The following is a 27,937-nucleotide window of genomic DNA, read 5'->3' on the forward strand; positions in this document are numbered from 1 at the left end:
GCGCGAACCTGTGATTGACAGCGATGGTATCCAATGAGATATCAGTGCAACAGAACGTCAATGGCGCATCAACAAATCATGGCCCTTGGAAGTAATGCGAGACCGCCTATCGTCATTTGACAGCTGCTCGGGGAAGGGCGAAAGGAAGCGAAACCTGGAGGATGAGCCCGTTTACAAATTCTTGAGTCGAAACGATTTTTCTTCCTTTGCAATGCAAAGAGTATAGTTGTGACGGTCTGACAGGGAAAAAAAAATAGAACAACACATCGCATTTTGATAAGGAGACTCAGTCAGGTAACCAGCTATTTTGCTATAGCCATCATAGTTAGCTAGCTGGCTAACGTAGCATCGTCTTTCGTGTGCTCCTAGATAATTATTCAACTATTCGACTGTTTCCTCGTTTAACTAAGCCCTGCATGCACAGCCGCCGCCTACAGCTCTCTGGTGTGTCTTTACCGGCCTCTGTGCTGATGTCTCTGCTCTTTTAACGTTCATTCAGCAAAGAGACTGGGAAAACATGTCAAGATATCCAGCATCTGTCTCAGGTGCTCACTGGTGCCTGGTGCTTAATGCATTCATGTGTACACATTTGTTAAGTGGCGCTCTCACTCCGCTGGCCAGTTTTATGTCAAGTCAATTTTATGCCAGGGGTACTAACCTAAAACACCCACTCAAATAACACCAATTTCATAGCATTTGGAGAGTGTAAATGAACTTGCTAATTAGCGGCCTGTTTGACAGTTGTAATAAAACGTGGTACTGTTGAGCCAGTTATGTGGGTTGTTCAAACACTCATGTAAATAGTGATGTTTAAATCTGCCACTGTCTGACGTGACACCTTCACATCAACAACCAGGAGGCAGAAAGGACAGAGCCACCTAAGCAGTGGTTCCTTTGAAGTACTGATGTGTAGGACAACCTCTAAGCTTGGATTGGTGTTTAATGTAATGTAAATCTTACAGACTCATCTTTGCCAGAGCATAAACTTTCTCTCCCTTTTCGCTCTGTGTCTCATGAACACACATACCCACACCACCTCATACATCCAGAATGAGCTTAGACGACACCTGTATCACACACTTAGTCACGTTCACTCACACACACAATAACAGGAATGATACTTGACAGCTGGTAACCTAGTCTGAGATCCCATACCCAACATTCTTAACCTTTAGCAGAAATATGTGAAAATGGAGCATGTCGATAGACATCCACGCCACACAAATACATTCAATCACTGACTTTTGTTTCTAAGTTATTTTTCAAGTCATGTGACATACATTGAACTTACATGTTTTACATGTGTTATACTCACAAAGACTGACAACCTACCTTACAACTTTTGAGAAGACACCTGACTGAATTTCACTTTAGAAACACTGTGTGAAACCTGAACGGCAGAGGTCTAGTGTAATGCCATGTGGTTAAGTCCACGTATATTTACTTTTACACTGTTTAGAACAATAGCAGACAAAGCACCTGATCTTTCGTGATTGAACATTGTACGCGAGCTTCTTTGTTAAAACCATTCAACCTAAATCTGTTTATAAGTCTGGTATTGCATCTCTTTGTCTGTTCCTCTTCCCCGCCTCCTCTCTGTCTCTGTCCCAGCTGAGAGATGGACACGCTGATACCCATCATTAACCGTCTGCAGGAGGTCTTCCTCACCGTCGGAGCCGAGATCATTCAACTTCCTCAGATCGTGGTGGTTGGATCACAGGTCTGTCAGGCAGTGTCGTCACCGTTTCCAATCCGGCCGTCTGCTGCGTGACTGCCACGTGCTGCATATAGTCACAAAGCCCTTGTTGGCCCATGCCACAACTGCACTTTAGTTGTATTTCCTTTTAGAGGAAACTTGGACATTGTACACTTTTTTTTTAACTTTCAGATTGTGGTTTTGCTTTTGGGGGAGGGGATGTCTGTTTACTAGCGTGTCCTCTCAGTATCAGAGGAAATGTCTCAGGCCTCACTTACTGCAGATTAGGTAGTGCTTTATCAAAAATCATACTATTGGAAAAAACCTGTAAATATACATTTATATTTGTGAACGTGACACAGTGTTTTACATACGTATGTGATCACACGTGCCTTCTAGTGTTTTCTTTCTGGTATGCTGCTTGGCCCGTGTGTGTGCGTGCGTGCGTGCGTGCGTGCGTGCGTGTGTGTGTGTGTGTGTGTGTGTGTGTGTGTGAGTCATTTAATCCACAGAGCAGTGGAAAGAGTTCAGTGTTGGAGAGTTTAGTTGGACGGGACTTTCTGCCTCGTGGCTCTGGAATAGTCACACGTCGCCCTCTAGTGTTGCAGCTGGTAACTGTCCCTCCTCTGGCACAGCGTGAGAAGCAGGAGAACGGTAAACTGTAGTGCACGCCTCATCCCTCTGTGTAATCTGTAGTGAAGACACTGCATAAGTGCAGGAAATACTAACAACTTTTCTAATTAATTTTCTTCATTTTGTACTGTTACTGCACTAACATGCAAGATCATTCTCATCATACAAATAGCTATGAACGACCTTCACTTGTCTCCTTATATCAAAATGAGCGTCTTTCCTCTTAACATGTTCTGAACGACCCCTTCTTTCTTTCCGCTGTGTCACAGGGGCAGACGCAGGCTCTCAGTGCCGCTATCCAGGTCTCTGTGTGGAAAGCACTAACCCTCTCTTTTACCTGCACGAATCTGGCTTGTCCACAGCTTTACACAACAGTGTCATCATCTACCTTTATCTTGGTTTAGGTTCAGCCAGAGTCCTTCTGTGGCTGCTGTCTTAATCATATGTATTTATATGTTTCTTTGTTTAAAGTATGTACCATCACTTAAACAAATACAGTATGTAGTGTGACCTCCCTTGGCACTAAGCACAACCACCCAGAGTTCTTAAGTAGATTTAGGGTCTTTTCTTGCTAGTGCTGAAGTGTAAGGATACGTCACGCTAAATACTTGCTACTATCGCCTAAAGAAACAGTTTTTCCTTTAGTTCTTTTACTACTGCATATGCATTTTCTTATTTTATAGTTGTATTCTTATAAATAGATTGAGAAATAATTATATATGGTCATATTATTATTGCAAAAACAACAAATCTAATGGTGGCCAAAGACTTTAGCACAGTACTGCATGCGTGTGTAACGCTTTCTTTAACTAAGGCTGTTGGGTAGACACCAGTGCAGTGGCATTTCAAACAGCCATGGCTGAATGGTTTTGTGGCGTGTCACGACTCCACCCAGCCGAACCGTTACTCTCAGGAGAGTTGTCTCATGCACCTCCGCTGTCTAGCTGGAGCTTTGGGTCTATTTTTAACTTTTTCTGCGTCTTAAAGGAATCAAAGCAGAAGAATGGGGAACGTTCCTTCACTGTAAAAAGCAGGTATTTAATGGCATCCTTGTTCACGTAATCGTATTTTCAGCCGGTTTCTTCAGGAGTGCTGCTGTCCTGCTGTCTGATCAGTTGTTAAGGTGGTGATGTTGTGCTCAGCTGACCTGAAATGGGTTTTAATTTTCCTGTCAGATTTTCACAGATTTTGCAGAAATTCGCAAGGAAATTGAAGAGGAGACTGATCGTACTACCAACAACAAGGTGCTGAAGGAAGATTGCAGTTTAAACCGCACACACACAAACACACACTCTCTCTCTCTCGATCTGGCTGGAACATTTTCAAGGCCTGCCGCCAATTCTGTGTTTTTTTTGTTCTTGATCTTTTGATTCTGATTGATTCTTATTAGTTTTAATGTTCTCTGATCTTGCTCATAGGGCATTAGCCCAGAGCCGATCCATCTGAAGATCTACTCCCCCAACGTCCTAAACCTCACCTTGGTCGACTTGCCTGGAATCACCAAGGTAACCTCAGAAGGCAAACTACTTCCTTCTCAATCCGCTTCGCGACGTTTGTTTTGTGAGAAAGTTCTTCTGCATTTTTGGCTCGATTCTGTCATGGTTGTCCCCCAGGTCCCCGTAGGCGACCAGCCGGAGGACATCGAGTCTCAGGTGCAGGACATGATCCTCTCCTTCATCTCCAACCCCAACTCTCTCATCCTGTGCGTGTCCCCGGCCAACTCAGACCTGGCCACGTCCGACGCTCTCAAACTGGCCCGCGAGGTGGACCCAGATGGTGAGGAGCGCGCGAGAGGGTCCCACTCTGCCTGGGCACAGCGTGGGGCAGCTGCCCTCCTCTCCACGAGGACCCCGTGGATCGGGCCGTCTGTCGACGCGGGCCTTGTCCTTAACTCCCTCATCCCGTGTGACTCGTGGTTCCCCTTCTGAATTTGTTTTCCCTCTTTTGACACGGCTGTTTCTCCTGCGTGTGCCTGTCTCTGCGCGCATGCGTGGTCAGGTCGCAGGACGCTGCTGGTCGTGAGTAAGCTGGACCTGATGGACGCCGGCACAGACGCCCTGGAGGTTCTGCTGGGCCGGGTCATCCCAGTCAGGCTGGGGATCGTCGGGGTGGTGAACAGGTAAGACGCCTTTAACACAGCAGACGCGAAGACTCAAAACTGGGAGCTGAAGTCACGCTGGCTTCCGTGAAGCAGCGGCAGGAGGTAACATTGCTTCCGAAGGTTAGAACTGTGTAGTTTGGTTACATTTAAAATCTGAGACTTTATCTAAAGACAAAAAAGTCCCACTAATCCCACCAAAGTTTTATCATTTAAAACTTGGGATTATTTTCTTACTAGAACCTCATCCCATATCAGAAGTTTATGTTCAGCGGCTGTTTATGGTGAACACATTATGATTATCTGCAAACCGCCCTTTCTGATGCATTCTTTATATTTATATAAATTCACCAGAGTTTACAGAATAATCCATGTTTGATTTACAGCCGCACATTGTCAGGTGTACAGAGAATGAAGCATTTAATCAGAAATATGCATCAGTACAGCCATTCTAAACACCTGGAAATCGATGTCTAGCAGAGCATTGCCAGGAGTCGTGTCCTTATGCTTGGTTGCAAGTCTTTCTTCCTTTTTTTAAACATTTGCTAAGTGCACCATACCAGCCGACCTTGTCTGCTCACTTCAAGCCCTTTAAGTCCCGGGGGGCACACTGGCTGCCCACCAGATGGGCGGCACCCTGGAGAAACATCGCAGGCGTGATTCCGCCATGCGGTTTACTCGACCCCCTTTAGTGTCCCGATGGACATCTGCAGGCGCAGGAAAACACAGACCACCCTGCTAAACAATCGCCGCTGAGACTGTGCTCCTCCCCAGGGCTTTAGAGTGGGAACGTCGCATTCACAGGTAGCAAATGAGAAGGTGGATGTGGCGATCAACATGACAGGCTGACAGCTTCTTTTTTCCACCAATGTCTGATGTTAAAAACGCGTCCTCTATGAGATACCTGCTAAAAACACAACAAGAAAATCACACTTATCCTCTGAGCCGGAGCATTCTTTTTCCAGCAGAGAACAGTGTTATACTCCTCTAGGGAGGGCATTTCTGTTTTATCGACCTAAAAATACAACTCCCATTTCCACCTCTACGGAACAGACAGTAAATGATGACTAGATTTAGTTGTATGTCATTTTTTTTATTATTATTTAGAAAGATAAAGTGAGGAAAAAGTGAAGCTCCTCACTGGCCTCATCAAACACCTCTGTCTAAACCCTCTTCCTCTTCCTGCTCCTCCTCCTCTTCCTCGTCTCCCTCTCCCGACAGGAGCCAGCACGACCTGAACACAAGCAAGAGCGTGGCGGACGCGTGGCGCGACGAGCAGGCCTTCCTGCAGCGCCACTACCCATCGGTGACGTCACGGGCGGGCTCCCGCTACCTGGCACGCACCCTCGGGCGCCTCCTCATGCACCACATCCGCGACTGCCTGCCCGAGCTGCGGGCGCGCGCCACCTCGCTCACCAGCCAGTACCAGGCCCGCCTCAGCGGGTACGGCCGGCCCGTGGACGACCCCAGCACCACACTGCTGCACATCGTCACCAAGTTCGCTTCCGACTACCGTGACACCATCGAGGGCACGGCGCGCCACATCCAGACGTCCGAGCTGTGAGTGCCGCCCCGGAGCGTGCCTTAGCCACGCGTTCCGTGTAGTCCACTTCCGAGATGGACGCCCGATTGTGGCGACGGCCAGACGGGCACCTCGGCAGAGCACAAAACGCACAGTAAATTCAATCTGAGCGTGGAAAATCGGGACCCCCCCCCCCCACACACACACACACAGCTGTAACTAAAGCATCTCATTGTTTGGGTGTTTGATAGATATTGAACTCTACACATTTGTTCTGCACAGCTGAGTGAGAATGACAGGCAGATAATTAGGCAGCACAGAGCTCCTTACCTCCACCCGCCAGGCTGCAGGCAGGAAACGTCTTTTTTTCCCGGACTACCAGCACCCCACACTGACTATTGATCAGCGCGATGTACGACAGCCATGCTAGTCATCTCGCCTGTGGAGGCACTGATCTGGCAGGCTTGTGTGTGTGTGTGTGTGTGTATGTGGTTTTTTTACAGGTGTGGTGGTGCTCGTATCTGCTACATTTTCCACGAGACGTTTGGGCGAACTCTGCAGTCCATTGACCCTCTTGGAGGACTTACTGAGTTAGACATTCTCACTGCCATTCGAAATGCCACGGTCTGTGTGTTTTTTGTTTGTGTCTGCGTTTGTGTGTCTCTGCATGTGTGTGTGTGTGTGTGTGTGTGTGTAGGTGTTTGTGTATCTGTGTATGTTGGTGTGTGTGTGTGTGTGTGTGTGTGTGTGTGTGTGTGTGTGTGTGTGTGTGTGTACTTCTGTGCATGCATGTGTGTTGGTGATTGTGTCTGCATGTGTGTGTGTGTGTGTGTAGGTGTTTGTGTATCTGTGTGTGTATGTTGGTGTATGTGTGTGTGTGTGTGTGTGTGTGTGTGTGTACTTCTGTGCATGCATGTGTGTTGGTGATTGTGTGTGTGTGTGTGTGTGTAGGTGTTTGTGTATCTGTGTGTGTATGTTGGTGTGTGTGTGTGTGTGTGGATGTGTGTACTTCTGTGCATGCATGTGTGTTGGTGATTGTGTGTGTGTGTGTGTGTGTGTGTGTGTGTGTGTAGGTGTTTGTGTATCTGTGTATGTTGGTGTGTGTGTGTGTGTGTGTGTGTGTGTGTACTTCTGTGCATGCATGTGTGTTGGTGATTGTGTCTGCATGTGTGTGTGTGTGTGTGTGTGTGTGTGTGTGTGTGTGTGTAGGTGTTTGTGTATCTGTGTGTGTATGTTGGTGTGTGTGTGTGTGGATGTGTGTACTTCTGTGCATGCATGTGTGTTGGTGATTGTGTGTGTGTGTGTGTGTGTGTGTGTATATGTTTGTGTATCTGTGTGTGTGTATATGTTTGTGTATCTGTGTGTGTGTATGTTGGTGTATGGTGTGTGTGTGTGTATGTTGGTGTTTGTGTATCTGTGTGTGTGTGTGTGTGTGTGTGTGTGTGTGTGTGTGTGTGTGTGTTGGTGTTTGTGTATCTGTGTGTGTGTGTGTTGGTGTTTGTGTATCTGTGTGTGTGTGTGTGTGTTAGTGTTTGTGTATCTGTGTGTGTGTGTGTTAGTGTTTGTGTATCTGTGTGTGTATGTTGGTGTGTGTGTGTATGTTGGTGTATGTGTGTGTGTGTGTGTGTATTTCTGTGCATGCATCTGTGTTGGTGATTGTGTGTGTGCTGATGTGTGTGTGTGTGTTGGTGTTTGTGTATCTGTGTGTGTATGTGTATTTCTGTGCATGCATCTGTGTTGGTGACTGTGTGTGTGCTGATGTGTGTGTTGGTGTTTGTGTCTTTGCATGTGCATGTGGTTCACCTAGTATTCATTTTCTGGTCTTTGCCTCTGTGAAAAGTCATAATTTAAAAACTAAACATTATTAGACCATTTTCTTGGTACACAAACCTGTGTAGTGTATTTTCATAGAATTTAAAAAGTATTTTTGTGGTTTTCCTGCCAAGAAGCATGTTGTGTGATTGAGTAAAAAAAAAAACGTGTCCTTCAAGATGATTGCGTGTTGGCGCCACCACAATTTCAAGAATATGTAAAGAGTTGGGCTGAGCGCCCAGGTAATTGCTGGGTAATGTAGTGTTTCTGTGCTGCAGGGCCCGCGGCCAGCCCTGTTTGTCCCTGAGGTGAGCTTCGAGCTGCTGGTGAAGAGGCAGATTAAGAGGCTGGAAGAGCCCAGCCTGCGCTGTGTGGAGCTCGTGCACGAGGAACTACAGCGCATCATCCAACATTGCTCATCACACAGCACGCAGGTCTCACACACATACACGCTTCTACATGCACAAGAGAGCAAGCGCACGCAAATCACAGAGCACCGTAGGTATTGTGTGCTCGTGCGGGCATGTTGCTCTTGTAAATCAAAATCTCTCTTAAAGTTGTCCGATTTGCTGTGTGACTCAGTGAAGGAGATGAATGAATGGCCATTGTGTTACACCACTCGACTTCTACACACAGTAGAGCGTTGGGTTCAAGCGTCGCACTGTATCACGTTTAAGTCAAACACAAGACACAAGCGCTTATTACTGTTGCTGTCGTGTTGCCGCAGACATTTCGTTTCGTTCTCGCTCGGCGCCTTAGCGGTGCCTTATCTCTCCTGCCACTTGCTCTGTTACATACGTTACTCTTTTATCGTTCTTTTGTTTGCTGTTAACACAGAATCATTTCCATTCAGGTTCTGTGTCAATATTTCAGTCAGACTGCAGCGAGTACCGGGGTGCAGATAACTCTGTTAACCTTACTGTGATATATTGTGGGGGATTACATTATAGACTCACTCACATTTTACATAATGGCTGTCTTAATTTCTGTCTATCTGTCCACTTTTGGCTGCATACAAGCAGTTTAGAAGCTACATATAAGTGTTATGCGTTTGATCGATGCTGTGTGTGTGTGTGTGTGTGTGTGTGTGTGTGTGTGTGTGTGTGTGTGTGCGTGTGCGTGTGCGTGTGCATGTGTGTGCATGCGTCCACGCAGGAACTTTTGCGGTTCCCCAAATTGCACGACTCAATAGTGGAGGTTGTGACGAGCTTACTGAGAAAACGTCTTCCAATCACCAACGAAATGGTAAGAGGCTGAATTGAGATGCACGGAGCGGAAGGCGGCGGAGGTTCTGCTCGGATAAAGTTGGCCTGCAGTCCAGTGTGAACGTCTCTGTGTCCTTGTGCCTTGTGCCTCTGTCCCAGGTACATAATCTGGTGGCAATAGAACTGGCGTACATCAACACCAAGCACCCAGACTTCACAGACGCGGCTCAAGTGTCTGCTTCAGTCAACAGCCAGCAGGTATTTGTCTCACACACACATAATATACAGAGTTTAATTTCGCTCTCTCTCTCTCCCCCCTCTCTCTCTCTCTCTCCCTCTCCCTCTTTCTCACTCGCCCTGGTCACTGTCCCAGACTCACTGGTCGATCCCTCTCTCACTGAGCATATTCTGTGTTTCACTTCCTATCTGCTCCTTTTCCTCAGACCAAGTCGGCGGAAGCAGGGAAGCCCCAGAAGAAGGAGAGGATGACGTCGGAGGAAAAGGGCCCCTTGGCCGCTTTTGGAAGCCCAGTTAAAGCAGTCAACTTGCTGGACACGGTGAGACACTGTCCCAGGTCCAGCCTGTCCTCGTTGGCATCTGCTACAGCCGTGGAGTCCCGTCCAATCCTTTAGGAGCCCTGCCTGTCCCATGAGCCTGGTCTGCCCTTGATCACCTGGATTAGGCATGCTGGAACATAACACAAGAGAAATTGGAACAACTCGGAGTCCATGAGAGTACCAAATTTACCATGAATATGCAAATCCTGATTTAATGAGCACACTCAGGGGAGCAGCACACCTCCACTTTACTTCATTATGCATATGCTAATTTCCTAGGACGTTATTTACGGAAACCAGTCCACTGTTGGTGTAGGCTTGTGAATGTGACTAAGGTGCGACATACAGCCAAGAGCATGAGGAGGGTCTGATCTGTTTTGGCTTCCGCAGCCGGTGCCGATCTCGCGCAAGCTGAGCACACGCGAGCAGCGAGACTGCGAGGTCATCCAGCGCCTCATCAAGTGCTACTTCCTCATCGTGCGCAAGAGCATTCAGGACAGGTCAGCAGGGTCAGAGGGCAAGGGTCAGCTGGGTCGGGCATTAGAAGTGGTGTTGTATGTACAAGAATGAAATAATTTCTTTTTGTGTACAACAAGCCGTTGTGACTGTGGGGCAGTGGTCCGCTGTAATCCACTCGAGTGCTTCGTAAAGCTTCAGGCTGTGCTGCCTATGAAAAATGATTTATGAAAATGTTTTGATGGTCTAACATTGGTGAAATCCTCCTTTTAAAATAAATCCTTCTCTTACAATAGCTTGTAAAGTTGAATTGCAGTATTTCCTGAGAAAAAAACTTTTCACTGAACTGACCCACATAGAATAAGTGTGCGTGCGCAAGTGTGTGTGTGTGTGTGTGTGTGTGTGTGTGTGTGCAATCTCCCTGTCCTACCTACGTTCCTGACTAACGTTCCTCTCTGCCGTGTTCTCCAATGCCACCCCTCCCCCCCGGCTCTGCTTAGCGTGCCCAAAACTGTGATGCACTTCCTGGTGAACCACGTGAAGGAACGACTACAGAGTGAGCTCGTGGGTCAGCTCTACAAGCAGCCGCTCCTACAGGAACTGTTGATCGAGTCTCAGGAGACAGCGCAGCAACGCACCGAACTCGCCCACATGCTGGAGTGGGTGTGTGTGTGTGTGTGTTGTGTGTGTGTGTGTGTGTGTGTGTGTGTGTGTGTGTGTGTGTGTGTGTGTGTGTGTGTGTGTGTGTGTGTGTGTGTGTGTGTGTGTGTGTGTGAAGGTGGGTGGGGTGGTAAAAGTGTGTGGGGGTGTGTGTCGGTGCTAGTGAGTGGGCCTGTGTGTTTGCCAGACACTCAAAGATGTTGTACTTACAGTGTCAGTCAAACGTTTGGACGCACCTGACTCCATGTTTTTCAGTCTTCAATATCGATTGTAAGTCAGTGTAAATAACAATGAAACAAACAAACAAAGAAACAAACAGAAAAAAAGTGCTCCTTTAGCAAATAGTTTTCAGGCTGAACTTTATATATCTTCAAGAAGAGCATATAGCATCATAGGTGGGAACCTCGTGATGCTGGTTGAGAGAACACCAAGCACTTTTGACGCTGTCATCAAAGGAACGGCTGGCTGCTTACGTGAGATTCACACACTTAAGTGATGATGCGCAGCAAAATCACACGTGTGGTATTTCAGTGTTTTGATGCCTTTGTGGTTTTTCAAAAATGCAGAAAATAACTAGATGCGTCCAACTCTGACTGGTACTATAGACAGGTGTGCACTGACTCGCGTACTTTCACACACTGATTCTTTGGTTTGACTTGTCTCACGACTCTGCTCTCTAATGCCTCGTTTTCGTCCCCCCCCCCATTCTGTCGCTTTCTTTATCTTTTCTCAGGCGCTCCAGAAGGCCAACAACATTATCTCAGAGATCCGAGAGACTCACCTGTGGTAGCCAAACACTGTCAGCAGTGGCATGTTGCTGAGTGTGTGAGTGTTCACGTGTTTTGTATGTCTGTACTGCGTGAACAAGTCGTCTCGCAAATACATATTTAAGGAATTTCACTGCTTCCTCGGCACATGCTTCAAAAAGTATTTATGACTGTTTCTACGTTCCTAATTGTTCAGGTACTTGTTATACACACTTGTATACACACCAGTTTCTTTAAATATGTATTTATTTATTTGTCTGTGTGTGTGTGTGTGTGTGTGTGTGTGTGTGTGTGTGTGTGTGTTGGTTTATGCTGAGGTGGGCTTGCACTTTTTTTTTTTTTTAAACCATTATTTGCCACACATGAACAATCCATGTCTTTATGTTATAAGCTCTAAAATTGCACTGACTCTCTGTAATTTTGCCATCGGGACAATCTTTTTTTTCACCAGCCACTGAGACCACTAAACCAGAACTGAAATGCCAGTTGATCAGTACTAACAACAAAGCTCATTTCAAAAGAAAAACAGCTCACACGTAGAACATTTTCAGTGGCTCTACCCATAATGCTTGAACACAGACCAATCATAGTCTTTTTTCCTGACTGGAACCAACCGGAGACTATATAATTGTACCTGGAAAAAGCGTCACGCCTACTGCAATCTCATAGATATGTTATTAATATTACAAAACAGCTTTTCTCTCCTTGCCCTGGATAACACTGGCGTTTCTGAACAGATTGTAGGAACTTACTGCATGAATATGGAATAGTCTCCCATATCTCATATACAGTACACCATTTAACAATTGCGCTTCCATTCAGATATGTAGGGATTTAGTGTTGTTTACTGAAGAAGGACCAACTAAAATATCTCTATGTGGACTGTGAAAATGAACAGTAACCAATCAACAAAAGCTTTTTTTTTTTAAGAGTAAAGTGTCAGTGAAGATTGTAAATACTCTATATAATTACGTGGTCTGTATAAGTTTTCAGTGAATCTTATTTTGAAGGAAGTCGTTTTGCACCCAGGTACCGTGCGAGGTTTATTTGTGGAAAGACTAACGGATACGAGACAGGTCTGGTGTGCATGGTTTGAACAAAGACGGGCGTTGCAGCAGACGACGGGAGACCGCGGCGCCCGGCCCAGTCATCCCCACGTAACGACGGCGTGCTCGATAAACCAGACGCGCGTCTAATGAATGCTGCTTCATCACGTTTCATTCCGTCTGACTTAAATCACTTAGGCGCGCGGCTAATGCGAATCAAATTGCACAGCTTTGTTTTCGAATGCAGAGCCATTAGCGGGCGTTAAGATTAGTCAACGCGGGCTAGAAAAATATCGAACAAAATGCGATTACTGTGAACATACAGATCGCCTTTGGGTCGCCGGTACTGAGCAGAGCAGAAAGCGCTCCGTCCACTGACAGCCGTGCCCGCGCGTGCCAGAGACTTGACTTCGGTGTAATATTTATGGACGCGTGAACATTAATAGTCGGTGTGAGTGCACGGTGCGTTAGAGGTCGCGTAACTCGTGTTACGTTCAGTTAGAAAACCATGTGCACTCTGCTGAGAAATACTTTTAGTTACAAACATGAAGAAAGCATCCATATTTCAAATTAGTTAAAAGCTGCCATTTATGTCAGATGAGTAGGCCAGTGGAATGACTACTGCAGTATAGACCTTTGATCTGATGTTCCGCATGGTTGCTGCCTTGAAATTAATTTTTGCACTAAAAAGACATGTCGCAACGTGTGTGTGTGTTTCTTAGACTACATCCAGATGCTTTGGTGTCCCCTACATAAGGTAGGGTGAGGTAGACTCCGTGTGTAACTAACTGTAGGTCCCAGCACGGCAAACGCCAAACAGTCTCTCCGCCAGTGCGCGTAAAGAGAGTGGATGATATCCCTAGTTCAGCAGGCGAGTCCAGTCTGATCGGAGCTTTCTGAAATGAATAGACGAGGGAGATGCAGACCCCGCTCTCCCCACACAGTGAAGGTTTATTTGTGTGCAAGATCGAAAACCCTGTCAGTCGGGCTCCTGGCATGCTCTTTTTTGCCTGTCTTTCACTTTGAGCGCGTGTCTTCCGGGCTCCGTCTCCTCTGTCCGTTTAATTTAACCGGCCTGCGAGCTCCTACCCTCCAGATGAGAACTTGTGTATTCTTTGTACGCGTTTGGCATGCGTGAGTGCTGCTTTTCTTTCCCAAACGCTGCTTGTCTGACTAGGAGAAGCCTCGGTATTTCAGCAGCGGCCGAAATATCAAGAGTAGAGTGACGTCCTTGCTAAAGGGCTGGTGTTTAAAGGCCGGTGAATTTTAATCACTCGCTGAAATCTCGACACTAATGAGACGACGGCTAGGATGAGGCGCAGAAACGGGCAGCAGCCTCGACGCTTCGGGACGGCAGATGTTCCCAACCGCTTTTGTGCCACGTTTTGTTTTGGGTGCTTTGCACTGCACTCGAGCCAAAAGTAGAGAAATCTATTTCAGCCTGTGTATTCTGAATTTGATCATGGCGTGAAAGTGAAATGATAAAGGAATTTTAATTTTACGGATTAACATTATGTCCATTGTATTGCCATCTATGATGTAACATGTTGAAACGTGTTTTGCATGTATAGGTGTGTGTGTGTGTGTGTATGTGAGAGAGAGAGAGAGAGAGAGAGAGAGTGAGTGAGAGTGAGTGAAAGGGAGGGGGGTGATTTAAAAAAAAAAGATTTTAAATAATATTACAACCTGACAAAATGCCTGTGAGTTCTGTGTCTGCTGATTTTCGTTTTTATGGTGATACATAGACCTACAAATGTACTGATATTTGTTGATATGGAAGAAAGTAATTAAAATTTAATACAAGCCTTCCTCTCTCCTCCTTCACACACAACAGCACAAGATACGAATTATTCATATTTTCTGTATACGTGGTGGCGGTGTTAAAGGCGGCTCCTAGCCAGCAACCGGCTTTTTCTCTGCATTTAAATTTTTTCCCTGCGTTGGAATCAAAATAAAACCATGAAAGTCTGCAGAGAAATAGCACTGCGTTTTAACGCAGCACCGCGTTTTTATAGCTCGGCGCCCACGGGCAACGAACGCGGAAAGAATAAGCGCTGGCACTGTGCAGCGAGCAAACCATCAGATCTGCAGCACTTCCGCCGAGCCCTGCGAAGGGAGGCCCTTCGGAGAGAGGGATCTGAAACGGATTAGTGTCGGAGAACATGTTTATCTGGGCATTTTAAAAAAAAGATATACAGACAATTGACTCTTTTGGAAACGTTCTTTAATTAGACCCCAACGGCCGTGAATACAGCAAGGTTAATAGTCGTGACTCAGCGCAGACTCGGAGGCCAAAAAGACAGGATTTGGCAACCTCGCAAACTTCTAACGGCCCGAATTCTGTCGGGTATCTGAGGCAGACAGCTTAACCTTACCAGGGGCTAGTGTCCCCTACCCCCCCTTTGCACCGGCCCGCCTGGCAAGACGGCGGCTATTAATCACGTTTGAATTACATGCCATCAGCCAACACAGGGTCGCTGTCACGGAAAAATAATTACAACGCAAAACAAATCTGTAGCTCTGAGCTGAATGACGATAAGGCACGCCGACGGGACCGGAGCTGTTGCTTCCTGGGAATATTACTGCATCCTATCTGTGGAGGACAGACGCGCAGAATACTGCACACAAAGCGCAGAATAAAGTGCATACAATTACAACCCGTTTCTTATGATGAAGGTAAACTGATCAGAGTTAAATCTTTGCTAAATGGTGTCGCCTGCGACGGATTTGAAGGTGTTCGGAGACCTGTAGGCTACCCGTGGGCACACGCGAGGTTCTTGCGCCACGTCGCGAGCAGCAACCGTGCCACGGCGGCTCTTTTGCACAGTGCCGACTTTGCTAGCGTACCTGCACTAAAGGCCTCGCCAGCTGGAGCAGATTTGGGTCGGGCGCAATAATACGCGCTTGTGTTTGGGGGGGGGGGGGGGGAGGAGGAGGGGAATGTAAATAGTGACTCGTACCTGATAAGCGTTCCGGTACTTAATGAGACGTCTAATGAAAACGACTATCTGGCCCTGCTTCTAGCGGAGCAACAGCAGCTTCTCATCTGCCGGGACAATAAATAAGTCGGTCACTGGGGGAACACCGGCTCCGGAATGGCCTTATAATCTCAGAGCACGTCCTGTTCATTTCATTAGAGGCATCGACAGATGTATTTGACTCGGACGCACTATTATTATTCTATTGTTTATTTATTTATTTTTATTATTTTGTCTAATACAAAAGCGCAGCGTAACACAGGCAGAGCGTGGTGCTGTTAACGCCAAGGTCACGGGGCAATTCTCCGGTCGCACAGACGCGGATAAATATGCAAATCGCCCTGCATAAGAGCCTAAAAGTTCCTGACGTCCAGCTCCCTAGAACCCATGCGATTTCTTTCCGGAGTGGCACCTATTTGTGGCATCGGAGTCAAAATCACCTTGATGCATTCAGGCTCACGAGCTATACCTCTGTGTTTCCCAGGGCTGGTAGAGTGAAGGCTCCAAAGTGGTCATTGTGTTTCTGAAGCACATCTCATCTGGCCGTCCTTAAAGCACCCGTCCGAAGTCTGCACACCTCGGGGCGTTCGGCGGCCAGGAAGCCTAAGCTGTACAAAGGCAAGCATCAGAGTAACAGACAGAGGGTGAAAGATTGACAGGACAAAGGGGAAAAAAAACCTTGCCAAGGGCTTTGAGTTCTTGGTTTCTGCACTCACCCAAACCTTGCAGAGAGAAAACACTCTTCATCAAAGGAGCCTATCTGCTAGAGACCTTACAGAGGGTTCCCTCGTGCAATAGAAGCGTTTTGTCAGCACTTCAAAGCAGGGCCGGTTGGCACTTTGGGAAAATACTGGATTTTTATTGCTAGTTATTTAAAAAATGTATGTAGTTAATGCACTCTGAAATGTAGCGAAGGACAAAATATACTATCAAAGGAAAGAAAGCAGTGTTAAATTTTTTTACCTCAGTGTTTTTAAATATTAAATGAATATGATAAAAGCCGCATGGTTTTTTAGTGGCTATTTAAGTCTATCCGCTACCATTAGAGCTCTGAATTATGGTAACAGGCAGTGTTCCATCGCATTAATAGTGAAAAAATAGCCATCATCATGCAACTGTCACCATAGTCGCGTGCGTCCCACATACATGCTTTTACTGAAACTGCTGATCTACTAGGATTTTCATGCATAGCCATGTCTAGGGTTCACAGAGAATGGTTCGAAAAAGAGAAAATATCCAGTGAGCAATGGTTTTCTGGGTGAAAATCCCTTGTTGATGCCAGAGGTCAGAGGACAATGGCCAGACATGTTGGATATAATGGCAACACTAACTTGTAAAATAACCACTCGTTACAACCAAGGTATGCAGAAGGACACCTCTGAATGTGCCACACGTCGAACCTTGAAGCAGATGGACGACAGCAGCAGAAGACAGCGCCAGGTGCCTCTCCTGTCAGATGAGAACAGGCAAATCGAGTCTACAATTCACACAGGCTCACATAAATTGGACCATAGAAGATTGGAAAAACATTGTCTGGTCTGAGGAGTCTCGATTTCTGCCCAAACGTTCGGATACATCCTGCCTTGTGTCAGTGGTTCAGGCTGCTGCTGCCAGTAGTCTCATGGTGTTGGTGATATGACCTTTTTTGCACTTTGCACCCTGTAATCCCAACTGAGCGTGGTTCAAACACCACAGCCTACCTGAGTGTTGTTGCTGAACGCGTCCATCCCTTTATGACCACAGTGTGCCCATCTTCTGACGGCTACTTCCAACAGGACAATACGCATGTCACAAAGATCAAATTATCTTTTTTTTTTTTTGCACCATGACAATCAGTTGACTCTACTCAAATGGCCTCCACAGTCAACAGATCTCAATCCTATAGGGCAGCTTTCAGATGTGGTGGAACGGGAGACTAATCGTGAATGTTCAGTTGACAAATCTGTAGCAACTATCGTTCCATGAAAAATTTGAGCAGTTCTGAAGGCAAGAGGCAGTGCAACCCACAACTAACGAAGTGTACCTAGCAAAGCTACCGGTGAGTGTATATGATACATACATTGTGAACTTAGGTGCACCCGATGTCGTTCTGAACTAATCACAGAGCATCAGTTGCCTGATGTTTTCACCATTTAATGTTTTCTCTCTTGTAAGGCACTTACCTCATAAAGAGCTTGATTGTCTGCTGTTGAGTTGAAACAGGTCTTATTAAGTTAGGGTAAGTATTTAAACATGCGGGTTTTGGGCCCTCCATGGGCACAAAGCGCCCAGCCCACCTGCCGTTAGAACTCCGCCCAGCGGTTCACACAAGTTCAATCAGTCGTGATGGACTTATGCTAATAGCACCGTGCGCCGCACTGTGTTTGTTGTTTTAATAGTTGGATGCCTCTCAGCTGTAAACAAAACTGCTTATCAATGCACGGAGCTGAACGAACAACAGTTGTGGAATATTAACGTTTCAGCCTGGCACTGCGCTGATCCGTGTGCGCCTGCTAGATGGCTGCAGTCAGTGCACCAGCTCCTGGCGCACGTTGCCTTTTTCAGGCATTCATCAACACATTCACACACCCCCACGCACACTCCCACCCCCACCCCCACCCCCCGGCTCCAGATGAACATCGATTGGTGACATTTCATCCAGTCTTGCCAGGCAATTTCAGTCAGCACCACATCAAAGCCAAGTCACATCTACAAACCTGTGTCAGGCATTCTGAAACTAAATTACAACAATATATCAGTTTTAGGATCCCCCCCCATTGGAGTTGTGCATTGATTACAGGAGAGGAACGTTACCTGCTACAGCACAGAAAATCGTTTCGTTTATGGGAAACTGCATGCAAAAAAGTTCGAGAGGTAGCTGATATATTTTTTTTCCTGCCCACCTTTCTTCAACATCTGTCTTTTAAAGTTCTATATTCTTCAAACTGTAAAATCTCCATAATGTCTCTCTCTCACTCTCTCTCTCTCTCTTTATCTCCCTCACTCACTCACTGTGTCTCTCATTCCCTCGCTCCTTCTCTGCCTCTCTGACCTGTCAGGGAAAAATAATTTAGCAAAAATATTTCATGCATGGAGAAAAGGTTGCTATATTCATTAGAGACATGCATGCTAGGCAGTACTGGGTGGATCTGGCGACAATGAATCATTGTAAAATTAAGCATCGAGAGTAACAGCTGTAAAATATTTATGTTCCTAGACTTTTACTGAACAAAATTACAATCAGAAATTTATGTTATACAATATTCCCAACTACAACAAACAGCTCTTTCTGAAATTCCATTTTGTGAAATGATGGAGATCATTTTTCTAATAAAACATTCATTTTCATATTTCCTCTTCTAAAAATATCAGAAGCAGACAGTGAGCGATTTCTCTGTTATGATGCATCCTTCTCTCTCCTTGTAACATTATGACGCATCGGCCTGCTGGGAATTACAGCCGAATGACTTCATGAGAACAAACTAAACAGCATCCTGTCCTGTCTGTGCTTCTAGGCAACACCAGAGCTGATCTAACACACTCCCCACATCTTAAATTATATTAGACCTTGGAGGTGCAGGTATGGTACATACAGCACAAAGACACATGACTAGGGTTAGCGCAATTCATGCAATGGGCTAAAATGTTCGCAAAAGCGGATTCTTAGTGACTTGCAGACAATCCCGTGAGTCGCTCCTGCAGCAGGTACAGTGCTGTTCACAGGCCGTATACCCTCCCCTCTAAACAGCTATTTCCATATACCTTTACCAAGCTAACCAAGAGAGACCTATTACTCACTTAATGTCAAGGTTAAATATACGTTATCAAGCTATTAGGGCCTGCTGGGTGCCTTTAAAGCAGAAGGGTGTGTGTGTGTGTGTGTGTGTGTGTGTGTGTGTGTGTGTGTGTGTGTGTGTGTGAGAGACAGCACCTACCGTAACCCCCACCCCCGCCATGTCTCTTTAACTGAAAACCCTTTCAGGGATCTAAATGTCAGCCTTCTTCAAGATACTGCCATTTGGCATCATGATGGATTGTGTGTGTGCGTGTGTCTGGCTTTCCATATATTCCAAAGGAATATAATGGTATTTTTAAGAGCTAATGGGGTTTTTAACCTTATTGCGATGATTGCATCTGATTTCCATCTGAGTATAACATAATCCAGCTGTAATGTTAAGGTGAAGTGGTGGAATTATATTCTGCAATAACCATTCTATAATCACATGTTGGTAGTTAGCAGCTGCAGAATAAATAGTCAATGCCCCCACACTTGTTATTAATGAATGTAAATGTCCCCCCCCCCCCCAATATCTAATCAATCACCTCAAACATTCTCTCAATCCATTTCTCTCACCTTTCTCTCTCTCTCTCTCTCTCTCTCTCTCTCTCTCTCTCGCTCGCTCTCTCACTCTCTCTCAAGACTAAACCATCATTTTCCGAGGGGGACCAGAGGCATCAGTTTGCCAGCGCTTATCGTCGGTCACAGTTCTGTAGCCAAACGACCACAGCAGGTGGAGCGTTAAGCGAGCTGGCGGATTAGTGCAACCCTTACAGCGGTAGGGTGAAGCATTCTGCCCTCTGTCTCACAGTGATTCCCCACGGCCCACCCCCCCTGCCGGCGATCGGTGAGCCTGCCTGAATCGGAACCCGAACAAAGCAGCGAGGCTGAACAAGAGAGGGTGAGTGAGTGTAACAGAGAGAGGAGCGGACAGAGAGAGAGAGAGAGAGAGAGAGAGAGAGAGAGAGAGAGAGAGAGAAGCCGCTCTCTCACTCACAAGCTGTCGCCTGGACAACCGAACACAGCACTGTGGGGAAAAGTGGAAGAGTGAAACAAAAGAGACATCGCAAGGCACGAGCGCGAAGCGAGAAGAGAGGAGACGGTATGAGAGAGGGAAAGGTGCACAGGTTCCGGCGTGCCAGGGCTTTTAAAGTGCGCGAGGGTCTGGACGTGCTCAGGTCTTTATTTCACAGCCCAGTTTATACTGTTTTCACACAGCAGAGGGAGAAGGGGATAAGGTGGCTGGGTTAGCGAGAGCTCCAGGAACATTCCTGCAGTGAGAGACGGTCCAGCTCAGGTAAGAGTTCTCCCGCCCTTCCATCAGCGTTGCCTGTTCATCTCTGTCCATGGAACTTCAGGTGCGTAGCGCTTCACCTGAATAACGAGGCTATTTTAAAACATTAGTTACAAGGGAAAAGGGTGTGTGTGTGTGTGTGTGTGTGTGTGTGCACGCACACGTGTCTAATTACAAAGTGAGATTGAATGAGAATTGAGGCAAAATTCAGATCCAGATCATTCAGCATTTCCGCAGATGCCTCTCCATAGCCAGAACCAGTACCTCTGTGAGTGTCTCTCTCTCTCTCTCTCTCTCTCTCTCTCACACACAGACAGACTTGCATGTTCCACATATATCATTTGACAGATCTTTACAATCCCATCCCCATTATGTCAGGCATCTAATTGTAAACACCACATGTGGTAAACTAAAAGCTCTTTGTGTGAGCCTGCCCCTCTCTCTCTCTCTCTCTCTCTCTCTCTCTCTCTCTCTCTCTCTCTCTCTCTCTCTCTGTGTGTGTCTCGCTCCGTCTTTTTCTCTCATACCCTTACTGTCACTCTGCTTCTCTCTCCCTCATTAACACATCTATCTATCCATCTCTCTATCGACGCTGATTTAGCCCCCTCTTTTATTTCTCCTCTCTCCCCTGTATACACCTGCATTTCTCAGCAGCCCAGGTGACGCTGCGGAGAACCTTGTGTTAGGTCATCCCCCCACTCCAGGTCGTCTCTATCGGCAAAGTTGCCAAGTATGTCCAACACGGACACCTCGATCCCTAAAGTAATATGCATGGACTAAAGCATAAAAGGCCTGCCTCCTGCTTCCAGGCCGTCCCTGCTCCGTTAGAGGAGGAGCCAAACAAATCCTCCAGCACCCTTCCCTTGCGTTTCAGTTCGGCATAAATTCACGGAGCTCACATCGCTGCCGTTTAAAGGGACGTCCTCCCCAGGGGGCGGAGGTCAGGGTGGACGTCCCTTTAAACGGCAGCGATGTGAGCTCCGTGAATTTATGCCGAACCGAGCGCACGGGAAGGGTGACACAGGAGGTGGCGTTGGGGGTGGGGGTGGTGAGGTGGCGTATTAACCGTGGAGGAGAAGGTGTGTGGGAGACAGAGGAAAGTGGGGGAAGAGGGAGACGAAGAGAGAAATGTGGGCTATTTTTAGCAGCTGTCTGAAGGTTGGGCGTCTTGCTTCACTGACGTGTGGAAAAGCACAGACACGCATGAACGTTGCCCATATTACCCTTTCAGTAGGCACCGCCGCAGAGTATGAAAATGAGACATTTACAAAGGGTGGTCGAAAATGATTCGACTGTAAATAAATGTCCTCTTGTAAGGAATTGTAGGAAAAAATGCTGAGAACTTGATCAGTTGAGTTATTTATTTCTCTCTCTGGTAATGACATCACTGCGTATTATATAAATAAATATTTAGCAGAATGAACGATGACCCTCTCCAACCTTTTTAAAACTGGTCCTTTTATGTTTTGAATTAGATAGAAGCACAAAGGCACTTAAATGGGATCACGGGTTAGATAAGAGCACTTAAACGGGATCACGGGTTAGATAAGAGCACTTAAACGGAATCACGGGTTAGATAAGAGCACTTCAACGGAATCACGGGTTAGATAAGAGCACTTCAACGGGATCACGGGTTAGATAAGAGCACTTCAACGAGCTCACGGGTTAGATACGGACACTTAAAATAGATCACAGATTAGATACAGGCACTTAAAACCGATCACAGATTAGATACAGGCACTTAAAACCGATCACAGATTAGATACAGGCACTTAAAACCGATCACAGATTAGATACAGGCACTTAAAACCGATCACAGATTAGATACAGGCACTTAAAACCGATCACAGATTAGATACAGGCACTTAAACTGATCGCAGATTAGATACAGGCACTTAAAACTGATCGCAGATTAGATACAGGCACCTAAAATGGATCACAGATTAGATACAGGCACTTAAAGAGAACAGCCTACTCTAGTGAGCACAGATATGCCCAAACAGCATGGATCACCATACATATGAATCGTGCAGTTTCTACGGCTTGCTCACCGTTGCGTCTCTGTAACTGCAAAGTCTCCTCCATCTAAGCCATCACAACCGGTTCCGTGAGTTCCCTTTCCTCCCACCCTGCAGAGGCAGTTCTGATACCTCACAGATTCGGCACGATCCAGGAGGCGTGAGAGGAAAAACCCTGGATATTGTTGCTGCCGCATCTGGGGGGGGGGGGGGGGGGGGGGGGCGACACACACCGTGATTGATCCTTATGATAATGCGAAATAAGATGAAAAGGCTGCTCTGGTCAGAGTCACTCAGGTGATTTGGAGCTGCGCCGGTGTACCGGCACCATGTCCATCCCGGTGCGTTGTTGGCATTGAGCAGGGAGGATATTTACAGCTCACGTTAGTGACAAAGTCCCACTCACTCACTTTGTCACGTGTTCAGGCCTCTCAAGGACGGGAAGCATTCTGGGCCACGCTGTCCTCTGTTGGCACGTGTCTGCGCGGGTTGGATCTCGTTGACAACACGGTGACCAGTGCGTGAGACACTGACATATGTGAACTTAGAACGAACCAGAGAGGTTATTAGAACGAACCACAGAGGTTAGTCCTTCTAAGTGTCGTTTCTCCATCTGCCTTTTGTTCATAAAAAAGAGTTTGAACGTCCACAGATAAAGAGCGTTCTGTCCTTGTGTGATCTCCTTTACTGAATTTTTTATGCACGCTGTTTTTCCTTTGTTATAGATTCTTTGCGGGTGTCCGTCTTACTATAACAAAACTAACTGGGACCGCAGGTCATATCTGCACTATGAAACAAAGTCCCTCTTTAATGCTAATAGTTTCACACACAGTAATTAAAATGGGCCTAATGCATGCATTCCTTCATGATGTTCATTTCCTGTGGGCTGTTAGGATTTGCTCTCTACCTCAAAGTCCTCTAGGAAATTAGAATAAATCGTTTTCGCTCCAGGCTACTGTTCATATTGTCCTGGTGGAGTCAATTACAACGCGGCACGGAAGCCGAGCTCAGAACAATAGCCAGGCATTCTCTTCCTCTCCCGCAAACGAAGGGATGCTTGTAGCCGCAAACGCCTTTCCTCTTTAAATTCATTTGAAGGGGTCCGTCAAATACAGACATCCACCCGCGCCCAAACCGAACAGATGCTGGAGTTACGATCAACAACTAAGAGCCTACATGAGTGGTGTCATGGCTCCTCCCACCCGTGGCTCCTCCCACTCGAACTACAAGTCCTGGCTCATTATGGTGGAGATCGCCGGCTTCAGCGTGGCTATACGAGTGAGAAATCGTCTTCTCCTCTTTACAGTGGCGGGTTAGTGAATTCTTTGTCTCACAGTCATATGCTTCTTGGCAGGAGAATGAGACAGGCTGAGATTACTGTGAGATGCAGGACTGATTTCGTGCTCTGTATAAGGGAGCGAGACAGAATTATCCACTCGCAGTGAACTGCTGTGTAAACCTACTGAAGGAGTTAAACATGGGCGCCAGATCTTCACCACATTTTTATAAATTTGCTGCGTGGATTTAACAAAGGGGCTATATATCAGCCTCGAGAGGAACGCACGCAGCTGATCTAAAACTGGCGACTGGCATGTCAGATTTGCAAAAATGATGATGTGACCAGATACCAAAATGACAAGCTCCTGGTCTTACTGATGGTCATTGGGCTTGTTACGGCTATGACAAGAGCAGTCATGTCCATGCTTTAGAGCAGAAGTTTGGGAAAGTATGCCATCTGCCTGTTCAAATGACCAAAAGAGAATATGTTATTATATATGGAAAAGGGAGTATTCCCGATGTCAGTGAGAAATGAATGACAGAGCAGAGGCGTTCAGAGCGTCTGGGTTTCGTGTTTTTCTACAAGCTACAATTCTGTATCTTGTACTTTCCAGGCTTGTATGGCCACAGCGTAATCTTTTTTCCCCTGTCACGATAAGCCAGAGAAGAGGTGTGTCGTGTCTGCAGAAGACTCAGGGCCATTATAGAAACACGGTTTACAGACATGTATAGACAGTCCTACGATGTCAGATATCTTTCAGCCTGGGACCTGTCAAAGCCCGTCAGCAGCTTGCAACAGCTGAAGTGATAGACATGTCGCATTAGTAAACACAAACAAACAAACAAACAAACAAACCCCCCCCCCCAACCTTTCAGAGATTCCTGTAGTGAAAGCCTGAAGTGCATAAACAGATTTGTCATTTGATGACATTTGTCCTCAAAAGTCATGTACGTCTAGATGACATTTTGGATTCTATCAGTGTGGATTAAATCCGTCTATTCTGTCTATCACAACTTTACCTTTGTGAGAGAAACCCCCAAAAAATGGCCCATTTTTGGCACGGGGGGCTGGGTGGGGGATGCCCCATCACTGCTCACACGCACCGCTGCTCTGTCTGAACAGGCGTGTGGCATCAGGAGCGACAGGAGTCGTTTGGGAAGAGCTCGGGCGTGTTGAAAGAGACCCTCCAGAGTGTCCCACCGCACAGACACACACAACCGGAGGAATCACGGAACGTGAGCTTAAAGGTAATACAAAAGTTTCCATCCTGACCACAGTGTCATAGACGTCAGTCTCTGCACCATCCTTCTTCTTTCTCATTGTTATGCAACCAAGGCAGTCCAAACCTGCCTGAGCTCCATCTCGCTGTCAATCAGACATGCAAACGAGGCTTCGGCGACATCTGGAGAGAGAGCGTGTTGGTTTTGCCCGCCACGCCCGACGAGATGCCACAGGAGACCATATCTTGCCACCCCAGAAGCCCGAGCCCGTGGGATAACCTCCCCATTCCAGTCTGTCAGTCAGAGGCAGAATCCATTTTAAATCTCCCTACCGTGCTTCCAGCAGCCAGATCCCCCACCCAACCCCCGCTACGCGGAATGCCCTCACGCCGTTGATGCGCCATTCTTCCTTAGTAATGCATTCAAACGGGTGAGGCCAGGGCGGGTGAGTGGTGAACTGGGGATCTGACAGGTGGGAGGGTGTTAAAAGGAGAAGTGAAGAGTGTTTTGGGCTATGCGACAGGGGGGGACTCTCCAGCACGGCTTTGAGACGCTAGTTTGCTCACGGCGCATTCGTACATGTACGGAGAGGCGCTATAGATACTTCTGATCTGCCTAAACACTGAACGTTTACGCGGTACATGACTGCTTTGCCATAGCAACGAGGAGAAATCAAATTAGTGTTGAATTATTGCTTTACCCCAACAAGGAGAACTGAGATCAGTCTGATTTTGGTGACAAGTGGGTAGATCGATCTCTCTCTCTCTCTCTCTCTGTCTCTCTCTCTCTGTCTCTCTCTCTCTCTCTCTCTCTCTCTCTCTCTCTCTCTCTCTCTCTCTCTCTCTCTCTCTGTCTCTCTCTCTCTCTCTCTCTCTCTCTCTCTCTCTCTCTCTCTCTCTCTCTGTCTCTCTCTCTCTCTCTCTTTCTCACTCACTCACTCACTCACTCACTCACTCACTCATCTGTGGCACTTTCTGGAGATCTCAACACCTTGTTGAAGCTGAAGTCTGCTCAGTGGGTCCCACAGTGACAGCAGCGCAGCAGACAGATTTAAAGTCATTAATATGCTGATGACATCATATATCTGCCTAAAGCTTGCTGAGATTACGTTAATCCAGTAATTCTATCACTTCTGGAGCCAAGGGTAAATTGATCTATCCCTGTGATTCTTTAAGATGGAAATTGCGGCGAGATGCAGAATTGTTTTCTGTCTGGCTCCAAAGGTGTGCCACCATGACATTTTCATAAAACACTAACTACAAATTTAGTGTATAGATTCTCCTCATCTCTGAAGTCTATAGATCCCCTAATCTCTGAAGTCTATAGATCCCCCACATATACCAACAACGTAACGTTCCCATCATCTGTGAAGGTGGCTTTTAGTGCAGGCTCATGCAGGCTGCATCACACAGCAGTACTGCGTCATAGGTGCGTTTGGCAAACAAGCATGTTTTAAAGAGGAGCTTGTTCTGTGGTGGACTGGAGATGGAAGGTCGACATATCGTTGTTGGAGATAATGTCTCAGGGTTTAGAAGGACACTGTTGACTCTTTAAGTCCTACTGCTCCATCAGCGTCTTTCATCCGTGTCGAAGCTCACATCCAGACAAGTGGATGTTTATCCCGCGCACTTTGCATTTCAAGGCCGAGAAAACTGTCTTTGCTTGGCTGTCATGCTCACCCCGAGCGCGAAATAGATTTGTCCTCTACAGCGTGGCGAGCCTGAGCCAGATGTTAGATCACGTGCCAAAGGCACACACGCCGATGTAGACCAAACGCCACGCTTAAAGACCAGCACCTCCTTCAACAAGCCTTGCGTATGTGGTGCTCGGTGCCGCTCTGAGTGCCATCCTTTCCAGTCACTCAGATCCATGGAATGTAAACCTGACTCGAGAGAAAATAGTGGTTTTGTTTTGGTATTTACTGACAGTGTTGAGTTTTAGCATTTTTGCAGTAGGCGCAATACATGGGAATTGAAATCACTGAAATTGTTTTTTTTTAAATATAAATAAATATATATATATATATATATATATATATATATATATATATATATATATATATATATATATATATATATATATATATATATATAATGTGAAGTTTCATTCCCAACAAACTGATCTCACACACTCGCACATCTATTAACCTGACACTGTGAGACTTCTCCTCTGCCTTGATACACACACCTGGTCTCCTGGTTTTGACTAAAATGAATTCCTTACCCAGGCAACACTCTGAAGGGCTGAACACACTGAATTCATTTCACTCTGATGCCATGTTTCATCCCAAGACCCAGGGCACCATGAAACCATATTCCAAAATGTCCTCTGAGTATACTGTGCCTCCCAAATATATGGCTTATTTTCTGAAGAAATTTCAGCTTCCGATTTTCACCGCTTTTAGGGGGAAAAGCTTATGGGGCTAATTATCACAAAATGTCAAGGATTTTATTCTTCTCAATGCAATAAAGCCGGCAAGCTGCAGAAGGTTCCTGCTTTACATTCCGAAAACGTCAGATTTCCCATCTGACTGTGTTATAATGAATCTGGAATTAGCCTTAACTTTGCTGATTGGATAAAAGAGTGCGACGGTCAACCAATCACAGTTAATCATCATTAACAGGTATCCACAGTGTGCTGGAATTGTCAAAGGAGTGAAGGACCTGTCAGAGGACCGGCTGTGAAAGCAGACACACTAAACGTGCTAAACGTGACCTCCACCAAAGACTGGGGCTAAGCGACCCTCCCTGCGCGGTCTGGCCCCGGGCAGCAACAACAACAGATTGCCTCCAGGGCATAAAGAGGCCCGTCAGCCTTTTAGCCTGTGTAAAAACATCAAGGCTGTCAAAAATGGAAGCAGGAAATGAGTGCCACGGTATAAAACTCAGGGTGGTCATATTATTACATTTTAAACAGGATCTTTCTTTTTTTTTTTTTTA

The 27,937-nt window shown here is 46.4% G+C and overlaps 2 protein-coding genes across 3 annotated transcripts in view; both read left to right on the forward strand.

The window, feature by feature from the left end:
- The first annotated feature begins 109 nt into the window (after positions 1-109).
- On the forward strand, positions 110-14,258 carry si:dkey-32e23.4 (dynamin-1-like protein). Its single transcript, XM_035536334.1, has 18 exons — positions 110-294; positions 1,612-1,720; positions 2,209-2,350; positions 2,599-2,631; positions 3,317-3,363; positions 3,505-3,573; positions 3,748-3,834; positions 3,943-4,105; positions 4,328-4,448; positions 5,649-5,987; positions 6,453-6,573; positions 8,040-8,195; positions 8,917-9,006; positions 9,126-9,224; positions 9,410-9,523; positions 9,914-10,023; positions 10,480-10,639; positions 11,373-14,258. Exons 2-18 carry the CDS (start codon positions 1,619-1,621, stop codon positions 11,427-11,429), a joined length of 2,010 nt encoding a protein of 669 aa, XP_035392227.1. The 5' UTR covers positions 110-294; positions 1,612-1,618; the 3' UTR covers positions 11,430-14,258.
- Positions 14,259-20,185: 5,927 nt separating this feature from the next.
- disp3 (dispatched RND transporter family member 3) overlaps positions 20,186-27,937 on the forward strand; it is a 30,874-nt gene continuing 23,122 nt past the window's right edge. The window contains exons 1-2 of one of the 2 annotated variants that reach the window (XM_035536290.1): positions 20,186-20,484; positions 24,901-25,025. The gene's annotated coding sequence lies outside the window, so the exon portion shown is untranslated. The remainder of the gene's footprint in view (positions 20,485-24,900; positions 25,026-27,937) is intronic. The other variant, XM_035536291.1, reaches the window with a different exon arrangement.

This window comes from Electrophorus electricus, chromosome 18 (assembly GCF_013358815.1).
Source record: "Electrophorus electricus isolate fEleEle1 chromosome 18, fEleEle1.pri, whole genome shotgun sequence".
NCBI lineage: Eukaryota > Metazoa > Chordata > Actinopteri > Gymnotiformes > Gymnotidae > Electrophorus > Electrophorus electricus.